This window comes from Bufo bufo, chromosome 2 (genome assembly GCF_905171765.1).
Source record: "Bufo bufo chromosome 2, aBufBuf1.1, whole genome shotgun sequence".
NCBI lineage: Eukaryota > Metazoa > Chordata > Amphibia > Anura > Bufonidae > Bufo > Bufo bufo.
Genome location: NC_053390.1, coordinates 111,680,287 through 111,691,816, shown reverse-complemented (window position 1 = coordinate 111,691,816; position 11,530 = coordinate 111,680,287). Strand labels below are relative to the sequence as shown.

The following is an 11,530-nucleotide window of genomic DNA, read 5'->3' as shown; positions in this document are numbered from 1 at the left end:
AACACTAAACGAGAATTGATTTCATGGGAGGATACCACAGAGGAAGCCACTGGTGTCCAAAAAAAACATTGCTGCACGTTTACAGTTTGCACAAGAGCACCTGGATGTTACACAGCAGTACTGGCAAAATATTCTGTGGACAGATGAAACCAAAGTTGAGTTGTTTGGAAGAAATGCACAACACTATGTGTGGAGAAAAAGAGGCACAGCACACCAACATCAAACATCCCAACTGTGAAGTATGGTGGTGGGGCATCATGGTTTGGGGCTGCTTTGCTGCGTCAGGGCCTGGACGGATTGCTATCATCGAAGGAAAAATGAATTCCCAAGTTTATCAAGACATTTTGCAGGAGAACTTAAGGTCATCTGTCCACCAGCTGAAGCTCAACAGAAGATGGGTGTTGCAACAGGACAACGACCCAAAGCATAGAAGTACAAACCGGATTCCAAAAAAGTTGGGACACTAAACAAATTGTGAATAAAAACTGAATGCAATGATGTGGAGATGGCAAATGTCAATATTTTATTTGTAATAGAACGTAGATGACAGATCAAACGTTTAATCCGAGTAAATGTATAATTTTAAAGGAAAAATACGTTGATTCCAATTTTCACGGTGTCAACAAATCCCAAAAAAGTTGGGACAAGTAGCAATAAGAGGCTGGAAAAAGTAAATTTGAGCATAACGAAGAGCTGGAAGACCAATTAACACTAATTAGGTCAATTGGCAACATGATTGGGTATAAAAAGAGCTTCTCAGAGTGGCAGTGTCTCTCAGAAGCCAAGATGGGTAGAGGATCACCAATTCCCACAATGTTGCGCAGAAAGATAGTGGAGCAATATCAGAAAGGTGTTACCCAGCGAAAAATTGCAAAGACTTTGCATCTATCATCATCAACTGTGCATAACATCATCCGAAGATTCAGAGAATCTGGAACAATCTCTGTGCGTAAGGGTCAAGGCCGTAAAACCATACTGGATGCCCGTGATCTCCGGGCCCTTAAACGACACTGCACCACAAACAGGAATGCTACTGTAAAGAAAATCACAGAATGGGCTCAGGAATACTTCCAGAAACCATTGTCAGTGAACACAATCCACCGTGCCATCCGCCGTTGCCAGCTGAAACTCTACAGTGCAAAGAAGAAGCCATTTCTAAGATCCACAAGCTCAGGCGTTTTCACTGGGCCAGAGATCATTTAAAATGGAGTGTGGCAAAATGGAAGACTGTTCTGTGGTCAGACGAGTCATGATTCGAAGTTCTTTTTGGAAATCTGGGATGCCATGTCATCCGGACAAGGACAACCCAAGTTGTTATCAACGCTCAGTTCAGAAGCCTGCATCTCTGATGGTATGGGGTTGCATGAGTGCGTGTGGCATGGGCTGCTTGCATGTCTGGAAAGGCACCATCAATGCAGAAAAATATATTCAGGTTCTAGAACAACATATGCTCCCATCCAGACGTCATCTCTTTCAGGGAAGACCCTGCATTTTTCAACAAGATAATGCCAGACCACATTCTGCATCAATCACAACATCATGAGGAGAAGGATCCGGGTACTGAAATGGCCAGTCTGCAGTCCAGATCTTTCACCTATAGAGAACATTTGGCGCATCATAAAGAGGAAGGTGCAACAAAGAAGGCCCAAGACGATTGAACAGTTAGAGGCCTGTATTAGACAAGAATGGGAGAGCATTCCTATTTCTAAACTTGACAAACTGGTCTCCTTGGTCCCCAGACGTCTGTTGAGTGTTGTAAGAAGAAGGGGAGATGCCACACAGTGGTGAAAATGGCCTTGTCCCAACTTTTTGGGGATTTGTTGACACCATGAAATTCTGATTCAACATATTTTTCCCTTAAAATTGTACATTTTCTCTGTTTAAACTTTTGTTCCGTGATTTATGTTATATTCTGAATAAAATATTAGAAGTTGGCACCTCCACATCGATGCATTCAGTTTTTATTCACGATTTGTATAGTGTCCCAACTTTTTTGGAATCCGGTTTGTAAATCAACAACAGATTGGCTTAAACAGAAGAAAATACGCCTTCTGGAGTGGCCCAGTCAGAGTCCTGACCTCAACCCGATTGAGATGCTGTGGCATGACCTCAAGAAAGCGATTCACACCAGACATCCCAAGAATATTGCTGAACTGAAACAGTTCTGTAAAGAGGAATGGTCAAGAATTACTCCTGACCGTTGTGCACGTCTGATCTGCAACTACAGGAAACGTTTGGTTGAAGTTATTGCTGCCAAAGGAGGTTCAACCAGTTATTAAATCCAAGGGTTCACATACTTTTTCCACCAAAACATGGTAACATTTAATTCTTTGTGTGTTATTAGTTTAAGCAGACTGTATTTGTCTATTGTTGTGACTTAGATAAAGATCAGATCACATTTTATGACCAATTTGTGCAGAAATCCATATCATTCCAAAGGGTTCACATACTTTTTCTTGCAACTGTATATAACAATGGAGGTTGAGGTTTAAAGGGGTTTTCTGGGATTCTGGTATTAATGGCTTATACTCAATATCTAATTGGTGGGGGTCTGACACCCAGCACCCCCGCTGATCAACTGTTTAAAGAGTTTATCACAGCTCACAGAGCACAGCACTGTACATTGTATAGTGGCTGTTCTTGGTATTGCAGCTCAGACTGATTTACTTAAATGGGACTGAGCTGTGCATAGGCCAGGTGACCAATAAACGTGTTATCACTGGCCTAGGAGGAGGCCGGAGAGGGAGTGCCAGGAGTGGGACCCCAACAATCAGATATTGATAGATCATTGATATCAATAGCCCAGACAACTCCTTTGACTGTTTAACTAAAGGTAATAGTGTGTCAGTGTCCAATAATGTCTGCTCCAATACCTAGTCTAGTCAATCCTTGGGTCCCAATCTAGCACCATTCACACTGTCCAATCATGATAACCATAAGGCCCATATATAGTGCCTGCCACATGTCACAATACTATATATTCTGTCCAAAGTAGACATTTTTATCTGATCTTTCAGCAGACAGCACTATGGGAAGTGTTGTGGCTGCTGCCCATCTACACCCACAACCCAGAAGTTCTTTAAATGCTGTGATTTATTGTCTATCCATTCTTATGCTAAAGTATTCTCTTTTTACTTATGCACTATGAATATCACATGGTTATGTATAGCAACATATATTTAACACCGGCAGTCCTGGTGAGGCTGCTGGGAGACGGGCTTGACCTGCCCCCTGGAAACATGCGCATGTGTGAAGTAGGCCTAAAGAGAAGCCTGGTCCAGGGAATCTTCATCCATGAGACTGAAAGCTGCCAGAGATCAACTGAACCGAAAGCATAGATGTCCTAAGCATATAAGGTGCAGGGATTTCAGTCAATAACTTACATATTATACTAAACAATCTGCCCATCATGTCTTGCTCTTTAACTTAATGGTGGTAGATAGGATCCTCACAAAAAGACTACTGTTTTACCCAGGGGAGCACCCTAAGATTATTTTGGCTGTGCCCACCTTTTTTGTATGTTGGTGGTAGATTGAATAGCATTTTTATGGCAAAATATTTGCTTTAAAGGAGCTGTCCAAGATTAGAAACACATGACTGTTATCTTCTAGAAACCTCACTATCCCTGTCCATGGGTTTTCTCTGGTATTGCAGCCCATCTACATTGAAGTGAATGAGACTAAGGAGTGGTACCACACACATTTTTCTAAGCATATATAAGCCCTTTAAGCTATGGGGGCCAATTCTTTGACTTTTTGCAACAGCAAAAGAGCCATATGATACTCAATCCTGCATGGTGGTGAATACATCACCGCCCACTTCCATCAGCCATCTGTTCAGCCACTTTGCTGTACCCTTTTGAGAATAGCACTTGTGTTTTTATAGTCAGTATTAATAATTTATTCACCAACATGCAAACATTTTATAACCCTCTGCTAATTTTAGTTAGCATGTACAGTAGTTTGCCGGTCTTGCGCGACTCTTCTGACTAGATACGCAGAAAAGGAGAGGCATATTCTAGTCATAAATTGTTATAACTGGGTTAGATGTTTCATGCAGTATATTAATGGCAGGACCATACAGTAGCTGGTAAGGAGCTTAACCATACATATTATTGTCAGCTGTTTTAATAGGACCAATTGACAATCTAAAGTGTATGGGGAGCTGGAGAGTCTCCCCGACAGATGATGTTGGGAGAGAAAAGGATCGGCCTCATTGAATTTAAAGACTCAATCTCTTTGTTCTCCTGGGAGACAAGCACCAACAGAGGTGTCTGGCAGAGGTCTTCTCCTCTGTCCTCATTAAAAACACATACAATCCAATGAACTATGTGTGTATGTATATGAGAGAGTTTTGAGAAATTTTTCACTTGATAGTGATAGAACGTGTATGGGCACCTTAAGTCATTGATGCTCTTCATGTTCTTCTTTGTTGTATCTGTCTAGGAAGGTAACACAGCGCTACATCTGGCTGCTGCTAATGGTCATGATACAGTTATGAGGGTTCTGTTGGAGCATTTTCAAGAAAAGGATAACCCAAATAAGGTATATAGGACCATTATGGATATTTAGAAGTAAAAACACTATCAAACGTGTTGAGTACAGTTTTCACTGTATGGCAATAGCTAATATAAGGCCAACTATAATAACCAGGTTTATACAATGACTATAATGACTAATACTTGTCTTGATTGGTCTCTGACTTTGAATTTTAAAAATTCACAGTGAAAATGCAGTGCAATCTTCAGGCAGCATTTTATAGAGCAGGAGGAACCGAGCACACTGATATGTAAATGTGTTTGAAAGGATTCAACAAAACTTGTCATTTAAAACCCGTCATGGGTCAGCAAAAACGCTTCCGTCATAATAATACAACCGTCTGCATCCGTTCTGAACGGATCCGGTTGTATTATCTTTAAAATAGCCATGACGGTTCCGTCTCTAAAACCATTGTAAGTCAATGGTGGATGGATCTGTTTTCTTTTGTGTCCGAGAAAACGGATCCGCCACCATTGATTTACATTGTGTGTCAGGACGTCTTGCTCCGCACCACATCGTGGACAGAAAAATGCTGCTTGCAGCGTTATTCTGTCTGCGATGGGGACGCAACCAAACGGAACAGAATGCATTCTGGTGAACTCAGTTTCATTCAGTTCAGTTTTGTCCCCTTCGACAATGAATGGGGACAAAACGGAAGCGTTTTCCTCCAGTATTGAGATCCTATGACTGATCTCAGTAGCGGAAAGGGAAAGAGCAGATGTGAAAGTAGCCTTAAAAGATGTGCCAGATTTATCACAGTGGCTAATGTTGGATGATACATTTGGTGCATCATGAGACTGTCTACTTTGTTTAGAAAATCTATTAGCAGAGCCGGACTGGGCCACCAGAGGATCCTCCTGTGGGCCCAGGCTCAGATACAATAGTGGGCCCTAAAGATCCAGGAGAAAAAAAAACTTTTGGAGATAATCACTTGCCACTAGGGTCTATTAATTTGATTTGAAACCTATTATACTGATGATATAGGGGTTGGACCCCAAGAATAATTTTCTCTGGTGGGCCCAAGGAACCCCAGTCTTACACTGCCTATTAGTGGCTTACTTTGCACAATTGTGGCACATAGTAGCGCAACTTATGCCATGCCCCCTTTCCTGCAATCATGTCACCTTTCAGAGCGAATCTATGACACTTATTAAATATATATGGCATGTGCACCAGAATTCTTAGTAAATCTGCTCCACTGTTGTTGCAAGCCATATGGGGCTTCTTTACCATAAAAGAGACCAATATATTTTTAGAGAAAAACGCACACAAATCTGTAAAATACTCTAGTGCCTCAGGTTCAACCAGTAGCATTTACCCCTCAAATTAATAATCTAATGTCCCTGTATATAATGACTTCAAGCATGTGTCATATAGTTTTAGGTCTTTCTTCTTTAATGACTGCAAATATAGGTAGATAACAGAGCTCCTGCTGGATAATAATACCTGAATATCAAGTTCTGCCTTCTTTAATAGTCTTTTGTTTTTGGATTTTCAATTAGAAAGGTGCCACACCATTTTATTTGGCTGTAGAAGGAGGATATGAAGCTTGTGCTGATCTATTATTGCAAGATGGAAGCGATATCAACACTATGAACCTGGTATGTGTTTCATTTATTATTTCAGCTCTTGAGGAATGATAGTGCTGTTTGTAGTGAAATAATAATAAAAGAAAGAAATCAGCAGCTCTGTGGGTTTCACTGAACAATGCTTTGCTCAAAGCAAGACTTTATAAAGGTTCTTGTGTTGATGTGAAACGTTGCTTTATAGGTGATGTATCAAAAAAATAGTGATATCTAGATGCTAATATTCTTATTTTGTGGATGTCTCTAGAGAAGTGGTGTCCAACCATGCTGAATGTCTATGCTAGAAAGTCTATGTCTAAGACCAGATAACCGCTTTTTTTGTCCCTGTTTTTTTTTTTACTAATAAAACATGTGGCCTTAAACACTTCCAGACCGGGCCATTTGCCCTCTTCCTGACCATGTGGTAATAACTTTGTAACGCTTTTACTTATCCAAGCCATTCATGTTTTCTTGTGACATATTGTACATCATGTTAATTGTAAATTTGAGTCAATATGTTTTAGCTTTATTTATAAAAAAAATCCAAAAGTTACCAATTTCTAAATTTGAATTTCTTTGCTTTTAAGACAGATAGCAATACCTCATAAAATACATATTAATTAACAGTTACAATATGTCTTCTTTATGTTGGCATCATTTTGGTAATGTCATTTTTTTTTTTACGACGTTAGAAGGTTTAGAATTTTAAAAGCAATTTTTTAAATTTTCAAGAAAATTTACTAAAATCAACTTTTTTAAGGACCAGTTCAGTTCTGAAGTCACTTTTAGGAGCTCACATAATAGAAACTACCCATAACTTACCCGATTTTAAAAATGACATCCCCTCAAACTATTCAAAACTTGTTTTAGAAATGTTAACCCTTTAAGTATTCCACAGGAATTAAAGCAAAATGGAGGTGAAATTTCAAAATTTCACTTGTTTTTGCAGATTTTCCATTTTAATAATTTTTTTTCCTGTAACACATCAAGGGTTAACAACAAAACAATTCTCAATATTTATTACCCTGATTCTGCAGTTGCACAAACACGCCATATGTGGTCGTGGCACACGACAGGGCTCAGAAGGCAAGGAGCGCAATATGGTTTTTGGAGGGCAGATTTTGCTGGAATGGTCTTTTGGCGCCATATTGCATTTGAAGAGACCCTGAGGTGAAACCCCCCAAAAAGTGACCACATTTTTTAAACAACACCACCCAAGGAATTTGTAAGGGGTGTAGTGAGCACTTTGACCCAACAGGCATTTCATAGAATTTTTAATACTTGGCTGTAAAAATGAAATTTTATTTAATTTTTTTACAAGAAAATGGTGCGTTATGCCCAAACCTTCTTTTTCACAAAGGATAAAAGGAGAATATCCACCCACAATTTGCTACCAATTTTATCCTGGATACAGTAAGACCCTAATTGTGGTCACAAACTGTTATTTGGGGATATGCCAGGGCTCAGAAGGGAAGGAGCGGCATCTGGATTTTGTAACATGGAATTTTCTGACATGATTTTTAAGAGCGATAACTTTAAAAAGAAATTGTTGACTGAGCTGCTTGGGGGCCTATTTTTTGCGCGATAAGCTGTATTGGCACTATTTTGGGGTACATTTGGCTTTCTGATCGCTTTTTATTACAAAAAAAGCTGTTTGGTGTCATATTTCTCTATTTTTTTTTTTTTACACCGTTCACTTAATGGGGTAGATCATGTGATATTTTTATAGATCCGGTCGTTACAAACATAACGATACCAAATATTTCTAGTTTTTTTTTGTTTTACACACAATAAGAACATTTTTAGAAAAATAAATCATGTATTTGTGTTGCAATTTTCTTAGAGCCATACGTTTTTTGGGAGGTGTGATGACTAAAAAAAAGCTGTTTTGTTGTAATTTTTATTATTATTTTTTTATGGCGTTCACCTGATGGGGTTGATCATGTGATATTTTTATAGATCTGGTCATTACAGACGCGGCGATACCAAATACTGTATGTCTATTATTTTTTTTTACATTTTTTACATTTTTTAAATGACTTAAAGGATTTCTGTCACCAGAAAAATCGTTATGCAGCTGGCTGACATTAGCGATGTGCCTGTAGGTGCTAGTGGGCCTTGCTGCAGCACCTAGAGGCTCCATCCTCTCACCGTTTGGCACGCCCTTGCAAAGGTGATTGACATCCTCGGTCTCCTCCGTGCCCTGCAAATACCGCGCCTGCGGCGTCCATTTTAATATTAGGCGCAATGAGTGAAGGATGGCAGCAGGCAAGCGTCCTTCACTCACTGCGCCTGCGCCTAATACTAAAATGGACGGCGCGGGATTTGCGGGGCACGGAGGAGACCGAGGATGTCAATCACCTTTACAAGGGCGTGCCAAATGGTGATGGAGCCTCTAGGTGCTGCAGCAACGCCCCACTAGCACCTACAGGCTCATTTGCATATTATAAAAGTCATTATTTAGCGCGAACGGCGGCAGGGAGATATAAGTCATACAGTTATGTTCTGCTGACATTAGCACATCGCTAATGTCAGCCAGCTACATAATGATTTTTCTAATGACAGAAACTCTTTAAGTGGGGGGAAAATGTATTTTTTACGTGTGAATTATTATTTTTATTTTTTTAAACACTTTATTATTTTTATATTATTTTTAAGGTCATACAAGACCTCTGGAGGACATTTAACTTCACTTTTTTTTTACAATTGATTTCTCCTGTAACTGGGGCTGACATAGTAGCCCCAGTTACAGGGAGAATACAGCCCCAAGAGAGGCTGTACAGCCTCAGTGCATGGCTGATCGAGGTCTGTGGAAGACCTGGCAGCTCCTACACTCTCCCTGCCCCGGTGGTCACATGATCACCGGGCCGGGACAGAAAGCGGTACATCGCTTCCTGGTCTGTATACATAGCGCTTGTTCAACGATTTGTGTATACAGCGATCCAGAAGGCAGGAACAGTCCCTGTCTTCTCTCTCGGGTGCCCTGCTGTCACTGGCAGCGGGCCCCTGGCACAGCAGCTACGATCTTTGAATGGACGTTCAAAAACTTTTATTCAGAGATAAACCTGACCACCCTGGACGTTTATAGTCAATGGGCGGTCGGGAAGTGGTTAAAGGGCTTAATGTAAAAAAAGAAAATCAGACATCATCTATTACATGACTATCTCTTTCTGACAAAGCTAGAACCAGCCCTGTATCTCACATGAATCCATAGATCCAATTACTCTGCTAGATTTATATCAAGCTGCCAGTTCAATGGGAGTGCTCTTTCTGCTGCAGCTCAGGGAATGTGCAAAAATGTGCAACTTTTTACCCTTTCTGTGCCAAGTAGCACCTCTTAATAATTTTGGTCCAATTTGCACACCCGCAATGGAGATCAAGACTGGCTTTATAAATTCCAATCTTGATTAGTCTACCCTAATGATGGGTAGGGGCAGTGAGCCACAAATTTCCCTTTTAGAGGTCTAAGCAGGTAATAATCTGATCATACAGACTGGTTGTGCATTTATAGTGATGGTTATCCCCTTATATTGTGGGGGGCTGCACCTCATATTCAGACATGGCTGGGACAAGGAGTTGACATTTTTTACACATTTGTGGCTACCTTTTTTCTCCATATATTTTATTTGGTTAAAAAACAAGTATGAAGGAAAAAAAATAATTCCAAGATGTTTTTGGATACAAGCACAGAACACAGACAACAGGCATATGAAAACCTACACATAGAAACACATGTATAACACAATTTTGGAGATTGTAAAAATACCACAGTGCCTTAATACAGAGAAGGCAGAGGTTCTTTATGACTGGGCATGGTACTCGGCATACAGGTCCATGTCTGCCTGATCGTCATCCTGGGGGATGACCGTTAAAGGGAACCTGTCATGTGGATATTTGATTATAATCGAACTAATTATATACAATCATTAACTACTAAAAAATACCTTAGATGTATTCACTTACTGGTGTGACAGATGGTTACCTCATAATATACACACAAAGATGCTGCATGCTAATGAGCTGATTTGAGTCCAGCGTGATGTCATTGAGTCCAGCTTATATTTAATTCAGAGCTATAGCCACTCCCCTGCCCACCTGCTGCTGATTCATATGGAAAATAACTGTCAATCAGCAGCAGGTAGGCGGGGAGAGTCAGGAGCTCATGAATATTCAGGACTCATCATTATCAGCTGGAGCTTTTCAATACAAGATGTTGGCAGATTGACTGGGTCAATTAAAGAAAGTGACCCAGCATTGTGCTAAGAGAATCAGTCACTTATTTATGTTGCCCTTAGTTAGGACACCATAAAACTGGTGACAGGTTCCCTTTAAGTTCAGGTACATAAGAGCCACTGGTTTAGCTCTCTGGTAGCTACTTTACACCCTGGGTCATTGAGTTCCTCCCTTATTGCTTCTCTTTGGCACCTATATGACCTAATAGACATATGGAGAGAGAATGAGATAACTCCTTTAACTTGAACATACATTTTTCCCAGTGTTCAGTTCAGTTTATATTCTATAAGTCAAACAATTTATTTTTATACCAATTTAAATTCATTCATTCCATCCAATGTGTAATACAATAGTTCTTGAATACTAAATGTTTGTCATTTACAATATGTTCCCTCTTCAGGAAGGATACACGGCGTTACATGTATCCACAGAGAAGGGTTACTTATCCCTGGTCAACTTCCTCCTTAAAAACAACTTCGATTTCACACCAAACCCAAATGTAAGTAACTATTGATATTATTGTTTACATCGTCATTGTAGCTCTGTAAAATGTAATCAATTGAGTTATTCTTTTATTGTTTTTTTTTATGTATTTTCTGAAAGATAAGAATTTATTATAATATACAATTTACTGGATTTAGCCTTAAAATGATAAGTGTGACTCTACAGTAATGTTTGTGATACTGTGAAGGGGTGAACATTTTTTTTATGTGATCAAAGTTTATTGAATCCAACAATTTATAAAGTTACGTTATAGACATTACAAGCAATAACATAGCAATGGTATCGGTATGAACCTGTATAGACCAGACCCAGACATTAACCACCTCAGCCCCCATGGCTTAAACACCCTGAAAGACCAGGCCACTTTTTACACTTCTGACCTACACTACTTTCACCATTTATTGCTCGGTCATGCAACTTACCACCCAAATGAATTTTACCTCCTTTTCTTCTCACTAATAGAGCTTTCATTTGGTGGTATTTCATTGCTGCTGACATTTTTACTTTTTTTGTCATTAATCGAAATGTAATGATTTTTTTGCAAAAAAATGACATTTTTCACTTTCAGTTGTAAAATTTTGCAAAAAAAACGAGATCCATATATAAATTTTGCTCTAAATTTATTGTTCTACATGTCTTTGATAAAAAAAATGTTTGGGTAAAAAAAAAATGGTTTGGGTAAAAGTTATA

The 11,530-nt window shown here is 39.4% G+C and overlaps 1 protein-coding gene across 1 annotated transcript in view; it reads left to right on the top strand.

Moving 5' to 3' along the window:
* The window catches only part of ANKDD1B (ankyrin repeat and death domain containing 1B), a 68,936-nt gene that overhangs the window by 18,490 nt on the left and 38,916 nt on the right, over positions 1–11,530 (top strand). The window contains exons 7-9 of the mRNA XM_040421420.1: positions 4,446–4,544; positions 6,041–6,139; positions 10,737–10,835. Of these exons, the coding sequence (XP_040277354.1) occupies positions 4,446–4,544; positions 6,041–6,139; positions 10,737–10,835 (297 nt within the window). The remainder of the gene's footprint in view (positions 1–4,445; positions 4,545–6,040; positions 6,140–10,736; positions 10,836–11,530) is intronic.